General features: G+C 52.4%; 1 protein-coding gene across 3 annotated transcripts in view; it reads right to left on the reverse strand.

Annotated features, from left to right (window-relative positions):
• The window catches only part of PALD1 (phosphatase domain containing paladin 1), a 90963-nt gene that overhangs the window by 18040 nt on the left and 54334 nt on the right, over nucleotides 1–18589 (reverse strand). For all 3 annotated transcript variants that reach the window (XM_069071442.1, XM_069071443.1, XM_069071444.1), the window contains 7 exons: nucleotides 17922–18056; nucleotides 17315–17431; nucleotides 17028–17210; nucleotides 16528–16710; nucleotides 13612–13752; nucleotides 13121–13192; nucleotides 10346–10486 (listed from right to left, as the gene is read on the reverse strand). In XM_069071442.1, the coding sequence (XP_068927543.1) occupies nucleotides 10346–10486; nucleotides 13121–13192; nucleotides 13612–13752; nucleotides 16528–16710; nucleotides 17028–17210; nucleotides 17315–17431; nucleotides 17922–18056 (972 nt within the window). The remainder of the gene's footprint in view (nucleotides 1–10345; nucleotides 10487–13120; nucleotides 13193–13611; nucleotides 13753–16527; nucleotides 16711–17027; nucleotides 17211–17314; nucleotides 17432–17921; nucleotides 18057–18589) is intronic.

The following is an 18589-nucleotide window of genomic DNA, read 5'->3' on the forward strand; positions in this document are numbered from 1 at the left end:
GGGAGTATTTTCCCCTAATTGCTTATTATTAAAGCATGATCTGACTGCCAGTTGTGGAGAGGGGCCAAAGCACAATGGAGTTAAGCACCGTATGGCAGAAGGGAAGAGGGGAAGAGACCGGTGGGGACAAGGGGAAGCTGGGGAGCCAGGCCAGGGAGAATGTGGTTATCGTTAAGTGCACCTGCCAAGAAGTTAACAAGTGCTGGTCCGTTCCGAAACCCAGGACTCATGGAAGTCTGGGAGGAGACTTCCAGACGAGCGGAATGTGGAGCTCAGCATCAGGACATTCCTGGCAAGACAGGGATGATGGGAGCTGCAGGAGAAGGTGTCTGCAGATCCCAGACGAGGCGGCCGCACAGCTGGACCGGGCTCTCCCTGCCCCCCTCCCTGCTCCTTGCCCGGGTCCTAGGAGCTCCGGCTAATCACTGGTGCCTCTGTCTGGGGAAACAGCCTCACCATCCCACTGAGAAAAGCAGCAGCGGGCAATGATCAGGCTAGTCCCCTCTGATGGCATCTCTCCTGACAACCTTGTAGCGCCCCGCCCCCAGCACAAACACATGCAGTCACCTGGTATCTATTTTGTGTATGTATAGGTACATATGTCTCATCTATGTGTATGTTTTGTATTTGTGTTCTGTGCATGTTTTATTACGTTTTGTGTACTTATAGGTATATACACACACAAAGTCACCTTTGTATGTTGTGTGTATACATACATACAATCACTTCATATTTAGTTTTGTGTGTAAACACACAAATACCTTGTGTCTATTTTGTGTGTATGTGTATGTGTGTTTTGTGTGTATATACATGTATGTGTATACACATGAAAATCACCTTGTTATGTTTTATGCACGTATATATATATAGTCACACACAATCACCTTGTACTTATTTTTGTGTATATACAATACACACAATCCCCCTGTATCCATTTGGTATACGCAATCACCTTGTCTCCACTTTGTACACACACGCACGCACCACAGCTCCTTAAGGACAGGAACCACATCACTTCTGTCTTTGCGCCTTAGGCACAATGTCTGGCACACAGTAGGCACTTAATGCTGACTGACTGATACAAAAATAGACATGGCCATGTCATCATCCCAGGGAGAACGGAATCTCCTCGAGGGCAGGAATCGCTCTGTATCCCCAGCCTGGCACACAGGAGACACCTGAAAAATGCTGCTGAATGATTGTGTCAGTCAACAAGTATTTATTGAGCACCTGCTGTATGCCTGGGACACAAAGGAAGGCCACACATGGTCACACTCTAACGGGGAGGGGAGAGAATGCCACGTAGCAGGTGGGGAAAGAAGAGCTGCGTCCTCTTTTTAGAGGAGGAAACTAAGGCCCAGAGGGGAAGTAGACTGTCCAGGGTCACCCAGCCATCAGGTGTCAGAGCTGGGCTCACAGCAAACTCCAAGGATCCCAATAATCACGGACAGAACAGGGATAGGGACTGACCATGATTTCACTGACGTTGGGTACTTACAGATGGAAAAACTCCCTCCACGAATACAGACTGCCCCCTCCTCTGCCATGGCTGGTCTTAGAATACTGTCCAGAGCACTGAGAGAGAAGGGACTTGCCCTGGGTCACACAGCCAGGATGTGAGCAGCTAGGTGGTACAGTAGATAGAGCGCCAGCCTTGACGTCAAGAAGTTCCAATCCAGCCTTAGATATTTACTAGCTTTGTGACCTTGGACAAGTCACTTAACCTCTGATTGCCTCAGTTTACTCAATTGTAAAACGAGAACAACAGAGTGCTTACCTGTGAAGATAAAATGAGACTGTCTTTGTAGAGCCCTTGGCAAAGTGCCTGGCACAGAGTAAGCGCTATTATTATGTACCAAAGGTGGGACCTGCACCAGGCCTTTGAGCTGGCATTGAAACCATCTTTATCTACGGCTCCTCTCAACAATCATAATAACCAAAAAAACCTTCCCATTCCTACAGAGTTTGAAAGTTTACATTCACTTTCCTCATTGCTGTCCTATGAAGAAAAAAACCTACACCACAGGAATTGTTTCCCCATCTTACAGATGAGGAAACTGAGGCTCTGTGACCTTCCCTGAAGTCCCACAACTAAGTGTCAAAGCAAGAAGCTGAGCCGCTCTGCTGCGGCCTCTGACCAGACCCCCTGCCTCTGGTCCAGCATTCCTTCCACTGTGCAGAGCGGGTCATAGCTGTCTGGCTGCATAGCCCAGAAACAGGCCATGGGAGGGCGAGGATTTAAGGAAGCATCCAGACACAGCAAGCAAAGAAGTTCCACCGAGTCCCAGGGGAGTCAATCAGGGAAGTGGAATGGAGGAGGAAACAGGCTTTGCCATTCCCAGGACTGGCCCCCTCACAAAGGCCACTCTCCAAAACTTGGAATCCCTTGAGACTGATGTTAAATTTAACTAAAAACCATTATTAGGACTCTGCTATGGGCTAAATATCGTGCTACAGGCTGGACATAGAGACCAACAGGGATCTGAGGTCACCCCATTTACAGATGTGAAATTCTCTTCTCCCCCCATCAAGAGTTAACTGGCAAATGTAGGCTGGGGGTGGGGAGGAAGAAAAGGGTGCCAGACCTGGAGGCAGGAGAGCAGGGGTCAAGGGACACTGACCGGGCCTGCGTCCAGGGGCAAGTGTGTGGGGCGACTGTGAAGTCTGCCTTCCAGGCCCATGTGAACCTGCTCCTGGCTCTGTCGATCGAGAGAGTTGGACCAGGTAACCTCGAAGGTCCCCCAAAGCTCAGATATTCTATGGATCTAAGACCAAAGGCCACACTCTCCTCCAACTGCATGTTCAACTCCACACCTACGAATTTCACCATTGACAGAGAGGGTCGTAGAATATCAAAGCTGATTGAGCCTTCTGGGCCTCAGTTTCCTTTTTAGTAAAATGAGGAGGTTGGATTAGGTGGCCTGTAAGGTTCCTTCTAGCTCAAGATCTAGGACCCTATGAATGAAATAGAATGTCAGAGGTGATAGAAAACCTAGAACATGGAGTGTCAGAACTAGAAAGCACCTTGGAACATTAAACCTAGAATGTCAGAGCTGGATCTTGGAACACTGAATATAAAATTCTGGACTAGAAGGGACCTCAGAACCTAGAACCCAGAGCAAACTCAGACCTGAAGGGACCTTGGAACACAGACACGGAATTTCAAAACTGGAAGGCACCTTAGAACCTAGAATGTCAGAACTGGAAATAAAGGTGGGACATTCTAAGAACACAGAATTTCTAACCTGGAAGGCACCAGCCAAGGTCACCTGGCAAGTCAGCAGCAGCGCTGGGAGTGGGACCCCTGTGTCCTGACGCTTCTTTACCATACCATGACCTGAATATCCCTCGGCACACAATCTTTTTTTGACTGTCTACAGCACCAGTTTTCACTGACTTGGAAAGTTCCTTGACGTGGTATTTGTTCTCCTGTCTTTGAGATGATGGGGCCTCCGGGCGCCTTGGAGCACCACGTACAGAGGCCTCAGCTACTCTCCATCCCCCACCCAGGTCCCTCCCTCTCTTTGGTGTCCCCAGCCAAGGGCCCTCTGGGCACAGACAGCTGGGGAGGCCAAATTGCACAGTGGGTCTGTCAAGCAGATAATAATACCCCAGCGCCCAGGCCAGCGCTACCCAGGGCACCTCCTCCTGAGCTCTAAATGGATTTAAACACAGGGGCCCAAGGGCCAGCATAGCCAGGGCTCTGCTTTCCGGGGGCCCTGCCCATGTTTCCCACACAGACCCTCTAAGTCTGGTGCCCAAATCGGCTGCAGCCCAGGCAATCACTTGGTTCTCAGTATCTCATTTTCCATCAGAGCTGGAAGGAAACTGGGGGAGCATCTAAGGCCAAACCTTTGAGGAAACTGGGGTCCACAGAGCCCAGATGACTTGTTAGTGTCAGAGGCAGGAGTCTGGATCAAGCTCCCCTAACGCCAAATCCAGGGCTCTTTTCACTAGACGTCTTTAATTCCCTCCCACCTCTCAGGGGCACAGATTTAGAGTTCAAAGGGCTCTAGTCTAACCTCGCTTCCCCATGTTAAAGATGAGGAAATGGCTATACAGAGGAAGTGACTTGCCCAAGGTCACACAGCTAGTCAGCAGCATGGACAGGATTTGAAAAAAGGGTCTCAGACTCTGAAGTTGGCACTATACCAATACTCTCCTTCCTTAAGACAGCTCTATAACCCTAGACAGCTGGAGCTGGGTGCTGGAAAAACCAAAGCTCAGATCTTGCCTCAGACACTTAATAATAATTACTAACATTTACATAGCACCAAGGCATCACCAGCTACAATCCTGACAAGACAGAGAACCAGCAGGCCTTTGCCCGACTGCCACATTCTGAAGCCCAGTGGGCCTTCCCATCTGGCCCTGACTATGGTTTCCAGACCCCAGACATTGTCACATGAAGCATTTAGTGGGCCTTTCTTTCTACCTGCCCTGATGTTATACCCTAAGGACCACTCACTACCCTCAGTTGAACCCTCGGCCCACAGGGGCTTTGGCTGTGTTATTTCCCCTATTTAAAATATAAGCCCCTTAAGAGTAGGGACCATAGATCACTTTTCTATTTGTATACACAGTTCTGGATGCATTAAATATTCAATAAATGCCTTTTCATTTATCCATTCATCCTATTACTGAGTAGTGCTTGGGGAGAGCCTCAGGGCTCAGTCCTTTAGTGAGGCTCAATGGCCACTAGAATCTGCCTCCCCTTTCTCCCCATCCCCTAATTCACTCTTTCTCCAGCCCTCGGGAATCCAGGCATTGGGGCCACCCTTCCAGGAAACAGAAATACGTCACATAGTCTAAGAAATTGGTTGAGTCTAGGATATCTGCTCAAATTGGAGGTGATGGAGGAAAGGCCCCAGAAGCTATCCCATGAAGAAGGGACTCGACTTGTCCTGCTTGGCCTCAGAGCACAGAAGCAGCCTCATGAGGAAAAGCTGCCAAGAGGCAGATTCAGGCTCAGTGTAATAAGGAAAAAACATCCTATTAAAGGGGAACACGATCGGAATTGTTCATCCTTCATCCTTGAAGAGAACTAGGCTCATCAGCCTCACTCTCTCCTCCAGAGAGCAAAAGTCAAGACTGGTGATGGCCTGGGACTCAGTAGATGACCTTGGCATCACTTATGTCTGACCCCGCTCTGAGAGCTTCACAGAGCCTGCTTCAGCCACCTGCATGGCCATTGGAACAAATTGCTCTCGTTCTCCCACTTTACCTGGGGAAGTCTTCACATGCTTGGGGCACACACCCCTCTAACTCACAGCAATGGTTCATCCACCATTAACCAACTTCCAGGGAAGCCTGGATGACAACTTGTCAGCCCACTGTCCAGACGAGTCTTGCTTACCCAGAATGGGTTCTGAAGCACTTCTGGCTCAGAAATTCCACGAGGATGTAAATATGGCATTCATGGGGTATATAGTCTCAGAACAAAGGCTACTCAGTCGGGCAAAAACTAAACTCTCTGGTAGGAGACCAAGAGGACAAGGCCTAGAACCCGAGATTAGCTGGAGCCCCGCCCCACCTCCACGTCTGTCCAGCCAGGATCCCTGGCCCCACCCTTGCTATGAACTAGCTGTATGACCTTGTTCAAGTCCTTTCCTTCTCTGGGCCTTAGTTACCTCTGCGGACTAATGAGACTGTTGCACTAAGGAACTCTAAGAATGGGGGGCACTGTGAAGCCCCGAGCCTTCCTCCTGACCTGACCCGAACTTTGCCCCACAACAGTCACCTCTGGCAATGCCTGTGTGAAGCCCTGCTGGCTGCCAAGCCTCCATTTGCTCTCAGAATGGTCCCTCTGTCTTGAGATTATTTTTAGAGACACAGGGAACCCCAGGCCCTGTTAAAATCATTTTCTCCCCTTAAATTAAATATTTAGTGCCCTCTTAAAACGTGCTTTGTTTTTACAAGTATAATAAACTCCAGGTGTCCTGTAGTTAAAACCTACCCATGTAGACTTCTCACCTCCCTGGGGCAATGGCCTTGGCCCTGGACTTGGCTGTGCCTGTGGGGGCAGGGCGATGGCTGAGGCCGCATCCATGGAAAGGGGCAGGAGAGCGTGTCAGGAGGGGCCCAGGACATAACAGGTCACTCAGGAAAAGCCATAAATCACAGCCCATTACAGAGAATGTTGGGGCCTTGGGATCCACCCGACCCTCCTCCCCCCACCCCACACTTGCACATTTAACAGATGATGAAGCTGGGAAGGGACTCATCCAAGGTCACTGAGCCTGTCGGTGGCAGAGCTGGGACCAAGCCCAAGATTCCCAGTCCAAGGCTCTCCTCTATAATAAAAGCAAAAGCAGCTGGCTCTGTGTCTCATCTCTGCATCTCATCAGAGGATGGCCTCTGGAGTCTAGGGCTTCCGGGATCAGATTCTAACTGGTGTGTGCCAGCAGGGGGCCACTGGCCATCACATCAGCCTCAGCGGCAGCTTCCTTGTCTGTAAAATGAGGAGCTCAAACCTGCTGGGCCCTCACAGCTCTAAACTGATGGTTCTAGGCCTAGTTCTGTAGGGCTTTACAGTTTACAATGTTTCCCCAGAAACAATCATGGGAATACATGGCTTTATCCCATTATACAGATGGAGGACAGAAACCCAAGTCTGCCCCCGGGCCGAGGCTGAGGATGGAAAGTTCCCTGGGGGTGAGGGGAGGGGTCTTCCCCCCATCGTTCTGTCCTTCCCCCAACCCTTCATGCCAAGGGGGCAGCTCAGGAAGTCCAGGCCTGGGGCATCTCTTTTGAGTTAAGAGGCCCTGGTGGAGGGAGGCTGGCGTGGGATCCACCCAGAAGCAGGGGCATGTGTTATCAATTAGAGTAAAGAAGCAGGGGGTGGGGAGGGAGCAGAGGGGCCCAGCTTCAGAGCCTCTGGGAAGCCTGCTCTGACTCCATCTGCTTCTTCCCAAAGCCTCTTAGGCTCTGCCTTGCCTAGGCTGCCAGCGCCTAACAGCCAGCTGACCCCAAAGGACCCTCCTGGGCATCTGTTGGAAGGCAGTCATCACCAGAAGCAGAGCTTAAGTCAGGTACTGAACGTTCACCACCCACTTCCCTCCTAACCAGGTGCTGAATGCTGCTGCTGGTCACAGGTCACACAGCAAGAGTCCCAGACCTGGAGCCAGAGGACCGGGGACACAGGCCAGCTCTGCCACCTGAGACCTGGGGCACCCTAACCAAGTCACTTCCCTCTTTGGACTTCCCGTCCCTCAGTTCCTAAAATGAGGTTAGACTAGAGGTGATCTCTAAGCACCCTCCCACCTTCATTTTCTATATGCTAAGCAGGATACAGTCAGCTCTGCATTCCAGCATTCTCTGTCCTAAGGCCCAGGCCGGCTCTGACTTTCTAGACCCAGGAGAAGCTGGGGTCTAGCAGAAGGCTAGTCATAGAGCCAAAGACATGGGCTCAAACCCTGGGTGACCTTGACACTTAAACTCCAAGGACCCCAGTTACTTCACTTCTAAAATGGGGGGAAGAGGATCAGACTCAGTGATACCTAAAATCTCTTCCACCTTTAAACCTATGACCTAACAAGCCCACAATCCCACACTGCATGCTCTAAGGGCCCTTCGTGAGTCAGTGAATTCTGCTAGGACAACCAGGGGAGGGGGAGGTAGGCCCAAGTCTGTCCACCTCTGGCAGCTCCACACCACCCTTCCATTTACATATCTCCCAGAAAACACCAAGAATGCACAGTATTACAAATCACCTTGACACCCAAGCCCACCTGCAGACCTCAGTCATTCAGAAACATATCCCTGCCCCCGGCTGAGCTCCAAAGAACCACAGAGTCCAGAGAACGGTTCAAAGGGGTGAGGATGGCAGCTACCAGCCTCTGAGGGCCTGGCAGGCCATGAGTGGAGAGACCCAACCCCTCCTGGCAAGGAAAGTGGGGAGGGGGCCCACCTGGAGCAATCCCCTCCCCCCAGACTGAGAAGTACAGCTCTGGTAAGAGGGCAGAGGTCCCTCTCAATCAATTGGAAATTATTAAGTATCTACTGGGTACCAAGCACTGAGCTAAGGCCTTCACAACAGCAGCCCTGGGAGGCAGGCGCTGTTTGTTATCCCCATTTTACAGTTTAGGACAAAGTAGACAGAGGTTAAGTGACTTGGTCAGGGTCATACTGCTAGTAAGTGTCTGAGGCTAGATTTGAACTCAAGTCTTTCTGACTCCAGGCCCAGGGCTCTATCCACTGGTGAGAAATAGCACAGTCAGGAGTCAAAGCCAGACCACCTCAGACTCATCTTGCTAGAAAAAAGTGGCTGTCCTTGGTACAGTAAGATGGTCCTTTTGGAATGTGACCATGGATTGGGGTAGCTAAGGAACCCTAACCTAACTGGGAAAAAGCCAAAGTTTGGGGCCAGCGCACAGAGGGCATGAGCTGGGGTCTAGGTGCCTTCTGAGGGTGGAGGCCTCGATTTTCCAGATGTCTCATGGGCAAAATCATCTCCTAGGTGGGAGGGGGTGAGCAGCCCAGGCCCTCTGAGGGCCAGGAAAGGACTGTCCAAGCTTAGAGCTGGAAAAGGCTCAACCCAGAGTCAGGCTGGGGAAGGAGCTGGATTCCTCAGCTTTATTAAAAATCATTAAGGGCAAACTGAGAGGGGGGTGTGTGTGCGTGTGTGTGTGTGCGTGTGCGTGTGCATGTGTGTGCATGTGTGAATGTGCGCGCGTGTGTGCACATGCATGTGTGAGGGGGAAGGAAGCTGGGCAGCCCAGCCAGCAGGAAGGAGCTCTAGGAAGTCCCTCCCCACACAGCCTTCCCCACCAACATCTGCTACAATAATCTCTCCATTACTATGCCCCCACCCCCATCTACTAGCAGGATCTCCAAGGGACCAGGGAGCCAGGCTTGGCTGCACCACCACCTACACCCAAATACGGTTCTTCTCTTGCTGTCTCCCCGGGTTGCTGGGGTGCCCATGGCTGGTGGCAGTGAGGTAGGCAGCAGCCTAGAATATCTAACCCCAAATGCCCCCTCTCAGCCAGGGCTGAGCCCTGAAATCTGCACCCTCAAAGGCACACTGACCTCAAGGTAAAAAGAGGCCACAGGTCAGAAAAGCTTGGCTTCCCTCACTTTGCCATTCGTACATCAGCGGTGACTGAGGGGACCTCTACCATCGGCCCAGGGCTGGTAACAGAGCCCAGTCCTAATGCATAGTCAGTTTACATCTGGCATTTAACCTGGCTAAAGCACATTGGGGAGCAAAATGATGGGAAGACATGGCCAAGAGTGTCCTAGAATAGGCAGCCACGGATGGAGGGTGTGTGATCCCTATCAAGGGCTAGAGACTTCCAAATCCGGCAGAGCCCAGACCCATTGGAGGACCAGAACGGGCCTGGGTATTTTCTGCCTTTCAAAAGCAGTGCAGTTGGAGGTAAGACAGAAGCACAGGTAAATAATTTGGGGATTATCCATACAGCTGCTGGAAATAACCACAGAATTGCAGAATGAGAAGGGACCTCAATGGCCATCTGGTTCCAAACCACACACTAAGGAACCCCCACTATGGCCCAACAAGTGGTTGCCCAGTCTTGGCCTGAAGACCTCAAGGAGGGGTGACCCACCGCCTCTCAAGGAGGCCCTTTTCACTCCAGAACAGCTCTCACTGTTAAGTTCTCCCCAGTATCCAACCGAAATTAGCCCCTTTGCAAATTCCACCCATTTATTCCTAGGCCCACCCTCCCACACCAAACAGGGTGAATCCTCCTTCCACAGGACAGCCCTGTTCTTCTGTCTTCAACTGACTTGCAAATGTCTTAGACTCAAGACATCGTCTTCCTAGTGGCCTTCCTTGGGCACTCTCCAATCTATGCATATCCTTCTTAAACCATGGAGCCCAGGACTGAGCACAGTCCTCCAGCTGCTATGTGAGGAGGGCAGAGCCCAGTGGGACCATCACCTCCCTGTGGCTCCCTCTTCCTGGAAGCTGGGGCTCTCTTAATGCAGCCCAAGACAACCTTACTGCTCTCTGTCCAAGCATCCGCCATCTTGTTCTTTTATATTTGACTTTTTGGACCCAAACCCAAATCTTGACCTATATCCCTAGTGAATTTCATCTTAGTTCAGTCCCAGGCTCTTGCCCAGAAAGACCCTTTCAGATCCTGACCCATCCTCCGGGGTCCTAATAGCGGTCCTTCCCATTAAACTTGGGGTCAGCTGCCAATCTAATAAGCATGCCATCCCTATCTTTATCTAAAGTGTCAGGTGGCACAGAGCCCAGCTGAGCTGACCTGCCCCAGGCCTTCAGCTCAGACAGACATCCACATGCCACTGGCCCCCCAGCAGAGCTGAATTCTGTGAGTGGTCAGGAGCAGAGCCCAGAGAGGCAGAGAAGGCTCACCTGGCGGTAGGCACAGATGATGATCTCCCTCAGGTGGTAGTGCATTGGCGTCATGGTCTCGCTCACCGTGTCCAGGGCCACGTCCACCTCCTTCTTCATCCGGTACCCGTCAGGCAGCAGCTGGACCACCTTCATCACCACCTGGGGGAGAGAGAGAGAGAGAGATGGGCAGAAGGGCACAGCCAGGGAAAGCGGCAGCTTCGCACACACAAGGCACCCCACAAGCTTCTGATGTGTGGTCAGCGCATGGCCTGCAAGGGGTGGGAGGTAGCTGACAGCCACAGCAACAGCTCAGGGCTGGACTCTGCCTCTGCAGGTCTCAACAACCATCTAGGGCCACTAGGAGACACCAAAGTGCACAAGGTGCTGGGCCGGATCATCTTCCTGACTTCAAATCTAGCCTCAGACACTAGCTGTGTGACCCTGGGCAAGTCACTTCACCCTGTTTGCCTCGGTTTCCTCATCTGTAAAATGAGCTGGCAAACCCCTCCAGTATCTTTGCCAATAAAACCCCAAATGAGGTCACAGAGAGCCGGACATAACTAAATTGAATTAACAACAATCTTTATGAAAAGAAATCTTTGTGAAACAATGTGAAAAATTTGTGAAACACATACATTATTATTCCCTTTTAACAGATAAGAAAACTGAGGTCTAGAGAAGATGAGTACAATGTCAGAGGCAGGGTCTGAACCCAGATCTTTTTGACTCCAAGTTCATAATCCACTGCCTTTCTAGGTTTAAATATCATTTCTCCGCCAAAGACTGCCGGATTTATACAGACTCTGCTCAAGCTTCTCTCCCAGTCTCCAGTCCTGCTTAATCCACTGCCCACTGGACATTTCAAACTGAAAGCCCCCACAGGTATCTAAAATTCAGCCAGTACAGAACAGGCATCATTCTCTTTAACCCCACCCCACCCTCCGGGCTTATTACACACAACTCCCCTTCACTCACACTACAATTCATCCAGACTGGACTCTTAACCTTCCTCATCCACAACATCCATCTCCCATCTCCACACTCATGCCTTGGCAGTGCCCCACGCCTGACATATTATCTCTCAGAATCCCTAACTTCCTCCAAGACTCAGCAAAAGTGCCATCACCTACATAAGACCTTTCTTTATCTCCTCAGCAATGTGCTTTCTCTCCAAAATTCCCTTGTATTTATTTTAGATATAAATATGTGTAAATATATATTTTACTTACAAATAAATATGTATAATCTACTTTTATATAAATTTATGTACATACATGCATTCTTGCATATAAACATGTGTATAAATATGTACATTCTGCATGTAAATGTGTATATCGATATATGCATTTTATTTCTGTATACTTGATATAAATACATGTACTCTGCACATAAATAGGCAGATAGAAATATACGCATTTTATTTCTATAGATGTTCCTGTAGATGTCCACACCTGCCCCTCTCCTCCCTGTTGAGGATGTAAGCTGCCCAAGGGCAGGGCCGGTCTTTATAGCACAGAGGCTGTTAGACTTCCCAAAGGTCCCAGGGACTAGTCAGGGCAAAGGCCACCAATAAGACAGGCAGTGTGGCTCCCTGGAAAGAGGCCAGGCTTGGGTCAGGAAGAACTGAGTTCAAATCCTGACTCTGAACAAACAAGTGGGAAAGCATTAAGCACCTTCTGTCGTTCAGTGATTTCAGTCACTTGTGTCTGACTTGACTCTTTGTGTCCCGTGTGGGGTTTTCTTGTCAAAGATACTGGGGCAGTTTTCCCTTTCCTTCTCCGGGTCATTTTGCAGATGAGGGAACTGAGGCAAACAAGGTGAAGTGACTTGCCCAGGGTCACACAGCTAATAAGTGTCTAAAGTCAAATTTGAACTTGGAAAGACCAGACTTCCTGACTCCAATCCCAGAGCTTTATCTGATGGGGAGGGGGTCTGGGCCCCAAAAAGGAAAAGACTCTGGGACTGGGCCACGTGGGAAAGTCCATGGGCTTTTCCTCTTTGGGGTCCAGATCCCATCCCCATCATATGCACTGTGCCACCTGGCTGCCCTTTTTAAGGCACCTACTGTATACAAAACACTCTCTGCCATTCACTAGTTATGCACCCCTGGGTGGCTGTTTGAGCCCTCTGGCCCCTCTGCATTCTGGGAGAAGGAAGTGACCATTCCCCTGTCCTGTGCCCTGGTCAGACCAGCCTGAGGTCGTGTTTAGTTCTGGGTAGAAGCTTTTAGGGAAGCTGGAGTTGTCCCTGAGTCTGTGTCTTATAAAATATCAGCTGCAGGGACCGAGGGTGTCTGGCCTGGAGGAGACTAAGGGGGGACAGAACAGAACTGGGAGCCGGGGGCAATGGGGTGGATCTGGCCTTGACCTTTTAAAGGAACAACTTCCTCTAACGATAAGAGTTCGGCCCACGTGGCCGGTTCCCCCAGAATGGGGGGGGGGGGGGCTCCTCCCTCAGTGGGCAGAACCCGGCCACGTGCTGAGGGGCAGGGGGATTCTGTGGTGGGCACAGGTGAACCTAAATTTACCCAGAATCCTCCTCCCATCCTGGAGTGAAATGAGCAGCTTCATTCCTGATGCCTTGGGACTTCCCAGGCAGAGTCGGAGGGGGGACAGCCCTTTGTCTTCCACCTCTCCCATTTAGCTTCCATTGATGCTTAGAACGTAGCCTTCTTGAGGGCAGGCAGGGACACTCAGCGCAGTGGGGGACAGCAGTAAGCGCTCAATAAATGCTTGCTGACTCGGCTCATGGGGCCTCCGAGCAGAGATGAAGGGGAGCTAGAGAGGGACTCACCTCAAACTCTCCCTTGGTGTACTTGGCATCAGGCACGCTCACAATCTCCTCCTCTCCCATCTCGGGGAAGCCCTGCAGGGGCACAGAGCAGGACAGGGACTAGAGCCGGGGTTTCCACTGGTCCGCTAGGACCCAGCCAAGGAAAGGCCCTCTCGATACAAGGCCATGCATACCAGATGTGTCAGAAGTGAGACTCGAACCCAGGACCTGGCTCTGAGGCCAGAACTCTGGCCAGTAAACCACACTCGCTGCCTCTCTGGACACTGGCATTATTTAATAATTGTTGAACCACATTTGGGGGTTGCTGACTCTCCTCCGGGTTGACTGGCCTTCCCAACAGACTCTCCTCCCATCCCTTTCTGCTGACTAATGGCACCCTGGCGGTCTTCCCCTCAAGCTGTCTCCCTTTCCCCATGCCAGAGACACAGGCAGCTAAGAAACCCAGCAGCACCCCAGCCCCCACTGCTACCCCAGACAGAGGCGGTACCCACGTTCATGTGCCACAGGGTGAGGACGGCAACCACCATGGCCGTCGTGGTCCGGCCCTGGCCGCTCAGGCAGCTGAACACAAAGCTGGTGCTGGGGTCCTTGGCCAGCGCCGCCCTCATCACCTCGAGGAGCCGGTCAAAATCCTGGGGAGAAAACGGACAGCAAACAGAGCAAGGAGAGGGGGCTGGAGCCAGAGCCCCTGAACGCCCAGTGCCTGCCATACACACCACACACGCACATATACACATACCACATACTCTCACACACATACACACATATATATACATACCACATACACACAACACACACACACATACAGGAACAGAATGGAACAAGTACTGCACTTGCAGCCAGGAGGCCAGGTTTCAATTCTCAGCCTTGACCCTTAACCAGCTGTAGGACCCTAGCGACTTCCCTTCTCTCTGGGCCTCACTTTCCACATCCACAGAATGGGCATCATCACAGTTGTACTTTCGGCCTCAGAGGGAAATGCTTTGTCAAGTCTAAAGTGCTAAAGATGTCAGTCACTCATCTGTAAAATGGGCCCTTGGACAAGTCCCTATAAACCTGTCACAAGGAAAACTATGGCAATTCAGGTCAACTCAAGTGAACAAACATCTTTCCAGAGAACACCAGAGGGACCCAACCCAAAGCCAGAAGACCTTGCCCTCCAAGAGCCTCCACAGGAAACCTTCCCAAGCATAGGAGTGTGGGTCATCAGAGGCAGGAGGCCTGGGTTCAAATCTTCCTTCCTTAACTGTGTGACTAGCCAAGCCTCATCCCATCTCTGAGCTTTAAAGGGCTGGGGTGAGGAGACCACTTTTTAGAGGGGACGGGGAGTGGGAGGGGGCTGTGATTTCTGTGGAACAGGGAACTCTGGGGGAGAACTCTTGTGTCAAAGCAGGTCCACACCCTTCCTAGCCTCAGAGAGCTACCCAGGGCCCTGAGAGGTGAAGTGGCTTGTCCTGGCCCCGTCAGAGGCCGCACCTGAGCCCAGGTGCTCCTGTCCCCAAGGCTGCCTCTCTCACCACTACACCAGCCTCTCTCTGGTAATTCTTGAAGCGAAGTTGGTGCTGCTCAGACATTTTCAGTCGTGTCCGACTCTTGGTGACCCCATCTGGGGTTTTCTTGGCGGAGATACTGGGCGGTTTGCCATTTCCTTCTCCAGCACGTTATGTGTCACATACATGTCCCTAACCCTCAGAAAGCCTATGGTTCTCTGTATAGATCCTTTTCTTTCCTTTTTTATCATGCATATGGGTAAATGTCTGTGGATAAGAATAACTCAGATTTATGGGGTGCTTTTGGGACATGCTTTCTGAGGGTTAGGGAGTTGTATGTGACACATAACGTGCACACGTGCCCCCCACACACATCATGTGATATACACAGATAGACACAGGGGCACACACTCATAACTCTGCCCCATGCGCGGGGCATGGGAACCCAGGAATGGCAGCTACAATGCTGCCTCCCAGGCAAGGCCAGGGGGTCCTTGCACCGGCGGCCTCAGTCCCGGGAGGAGCAGCAGGGCCTCTCCCCCCAGGCCAGGTCCCCATCCCTGGTCCCACCAGCTCCAGCCACGGAAGGGAAGGTCCTTTCCCCGAGTCAGACTCAGACCTCAATACACTAAGTGGCCAGAAGGTGGCAGCAAACACAAGAGGAAAAAAAGGAAGCTTGTGCAGGGGAGACCATGCATGATCCCAGGGCTAGAGGGGGAACCAGAGCACTGCACACGTCGGGTCCAGCTCCCTCCTTCTGCTGTGGGGCCGGGGCTTTAATGGGGGAGGGGGCTCCCTGCACCTGTGCAGCTCAGGTCCCTTCCTGCCACATGTTCTAGAAAGCATCAAACTCAAGTAGAAACAGGGTCACTAAACCGAGGGTGCACGAGGGTCCTGCACATTAGCAGTGGGGGCAGTAAGCGGAGCTCATCCCCTAGAGCGCAGACAGGACAGGCCAGCCATGGCACCCTCACATCCCGCTCCATAGACATGGAAAGTGGAGACCAGATGTTGGGGTCTGGTGGTAAATGTTTAACAACAGGCTCTTGGGGGGGGGGAGGGCACGGGAAATGGACACACTTCTAAGTTTGATCCACTGAAAATGCTCTCAGGAGTTGGTCTGAGTCAGCTCCAACATATTCCTGGCTAGGGGATTTACCCAACACAGGTAAAAAGCAGGGACCACAAGGTGGCATAGTGGCACAGGATTAGGAAGACCTGAGTTCAAATCCAGCCTCAGACACTTAGTAGCTGTGTGACCCTGGGCAAGTCACTTCATCCTGTTTGCCTCAATTTCCTCACTTGTAAAATGGGCTGGAGAAGGAAACGGCAAACCACCTAGTATCTCCGCCAAGAAAACCCCAAATGGGGTCACCAAGAGTCGGACACGACTGAAAATGTCTGAGCAGCACCAACTTTGCTTCAAGGCTTACCAGAGAGAGGGTGGTAGTGGTGAGAGAGGCAGCCTTGGGGACAGGAGAACCTGGGTTCAGGTGCTGCCTCTGACAGGGCCTGGACAAGCTCTTCACCTCTGCAACTGGATTGCAGCCCAGGTCCTCTCACTCCAAAGCCAACATTCTCCGCCCTGCACCGCGGCACCGAGGGTGGACAGGTGGTGCAGTGGGTAGCGTGCCAGGCCTGCAGTCAAGGAAGACTCATCTTTCTGAGTTAAACTTGGGCTCAGACCCTGTCTGCCTCAGTTTCCTCATCTGTAAAATGAGCTGGAGAAGGAAATAGCAAACCCCTCCAGCGTCTTTGCCAAGAAAATCCCACGTGGGGTCACAAAGTGTCGGCCACGACTGAAAGTAGAAGATCCCAGACTCAAAGCTTCCCCCTTCTCCTCAGATCCCAGCTGGCCCTTCCAAGGGTCCCGGGCCACCTGCAGCCCAGCCCCTAGCCCAGCACCACCCATATTACCTGCTCCCTAGGGGCACAAAAGTCTGGTATGGGGAGGCGCTGATAGGAGAGGTCCCGGCTCTGGCCGAGAATGTCCTGCATGGTCAGGCACGTCTGGAACGGCTTCGGCTTTTCCCGATCTGGGTGCACCTCTATCCGCTTGGGGGAAGCCAGCACCCTGGCCTTCAGCTGGGACTCCAATTTCTGCAGGGGAAGGAAACATACCAAGAAGACTGCTGGGCAGGCTGAAGGTATAGGATCCCAAAGAGATTTACACTTAGAACAATCCCCTCATTTTACAGATGGGGAAACTGAGGAAGGGGGCCCATCGTCACAAAGCAAGTAACAAAGGGAGTCAGTCAGTCAACAAACCTTTCTGACTATGTTGGAATCTGAACCCAGGACTCCTGCCTCCGTTTCACTCTATTTCACACTCCCATCCCACTGCCTGCCTTTCTCAGGGTGAGGCTGGTGAGGTAAGTCTGGGAGAGGACACTGGAGGCAGAGGACGGGGAGCTCACCTCCAGCTGCTCAGGGGAGAGCGCAGCAGGTCCAGGAACAGGCTCCTTCAGGTTTGCCCGCTCCCTCAGTGTGTAGGTCTGTCCATCACACTCCACGACCACCTCTTCCCGAAGGCTGACCCAGCTCACCTGCCGGTGCTTCCTCTTGGAGTCAGTCAGGTAGGCCAGGACACTTCCCATGGCCTGGGGGACAGAGGGGAGGCCTTGAGCAAGAAGCCTCAGGGTCCCTCCCGTCCTTAGTAGCCACCCAAAGGGGCAGCCCTTCCCTCCCACACCCAACCAGTCACCTTGGCGGTGGGCTGGGCCATGCCGTAGATGGGCATCTTGGCCACCCTCCGGAAGTTGGCCACGTTCATCTCCCGGGCAGTGCTGAGCACATCTGGGGAGAAGGGCTCATCTGGCACCTGCAAGGACACACGTTCAGGGAATCTGTGTTTTTTGACCCCATTTTACAGGTGGTGAATGAGAGGCCCAGAGAGGTCCTAAAGGGCCAACATCGACTAAAATGGGGTGAGGGGCTCCAGAATCCCATCCCTGGCCTGGATGGTTCTAGGCTTTTTCCACCGGGTTCTGCTAGCTGCCTTGGGATAGGGAACAGGACACGGTCTCCTCTGGAAGGGAGAGGCAGAGGAGTCACAGGATTATAGATTTAGAGCAAAAAGGGACCTCAGAGATCATCTCACCCCGCCCCCATCAAGATACAGATGAGGAAACTGAGACCAAGCTCAAAGTCACACAGGGGAGGCTAAGCCGCCATTGAAACCACAGTGCCTGGCTCCAGACCCAGAGCCCCTAAGCAGGACACAGGAAAGGAAGCCGGGAGGTGCATCTGAGGAAGGGGCAAAGGAAAGCTCCGAGAAGGGACAGTCCTGCAGAGAGGAGAAGCCGGCTCACCAGCACCCAGGCTTCCTTGGCAGCCAGCTCCACTGTGACCATGGGCTCCGTCAAGTTCGCTTTCACCTGCAGCCGGTACAGCTCCGGGTGCTCACACATCCAGCGGCTGAAACTGAGGGCAAAAGCCAGGGGGTGCTGGCGGCCACGAGACAGAGACACTGCGTTCAGGGCTGAGGTGGGCGGGCTCTCGGCCCAGCTGGACCCGCACCGCTCGGGACCTCCCCTCTGTGGGCCCTGCCCCATCCCAAAACCCCCAGAGGACCACGGGACCGACAATCAGAGCCCCGAGAGGTCTCTGGAGGACATGTGGCTCGACCTTCTCATTTTACAAGTTAGGAAACCAAGGCCTGGAATGATTTCGGTCACCCAGGGAACGGGGAGAAGAGCCAGGTTCCAAGCCTCTGAGGCCGCAGAGAAAGCAGTCTCTCCAGTGTGCTCCCTGGCACTCTGATCCCCCTTGCCTCCCCTCCGTCCACATCCCCCGGCCCCCGAGATGGGGCTCCATTCCTACCCTCGCAACAACTGGCCAACCAGGAATTGGAAAGACCCCCAGCCTCCAGCCCCCACTCCCACCTCTCCAGCTCCACAAGGTGCCCCCCACCCCTGCTGGGTCCAATAAGAGGGAGGCTGTGGGTGAATAAAGAAGATGGACCCCAGGTGTCTTCCTC

The sequence above is a fragment of the Petaurus breviceps genome, unplaced genomic scaffold (genome assembly GCF_028583685.1).
Source record: "Petaurus breviceps papuanus isolate PSGF00001 unplaced genomic scaffold, PetGlider_PUasm1.0 90825, whole genome shotgun sequence".
NCBI classification, from domain to species: Eukaryota; Metazoa; Chordata; class Mammalia; order Diprotodontia; family Petauridae; genus Petaurus; species Petaurus breviceps.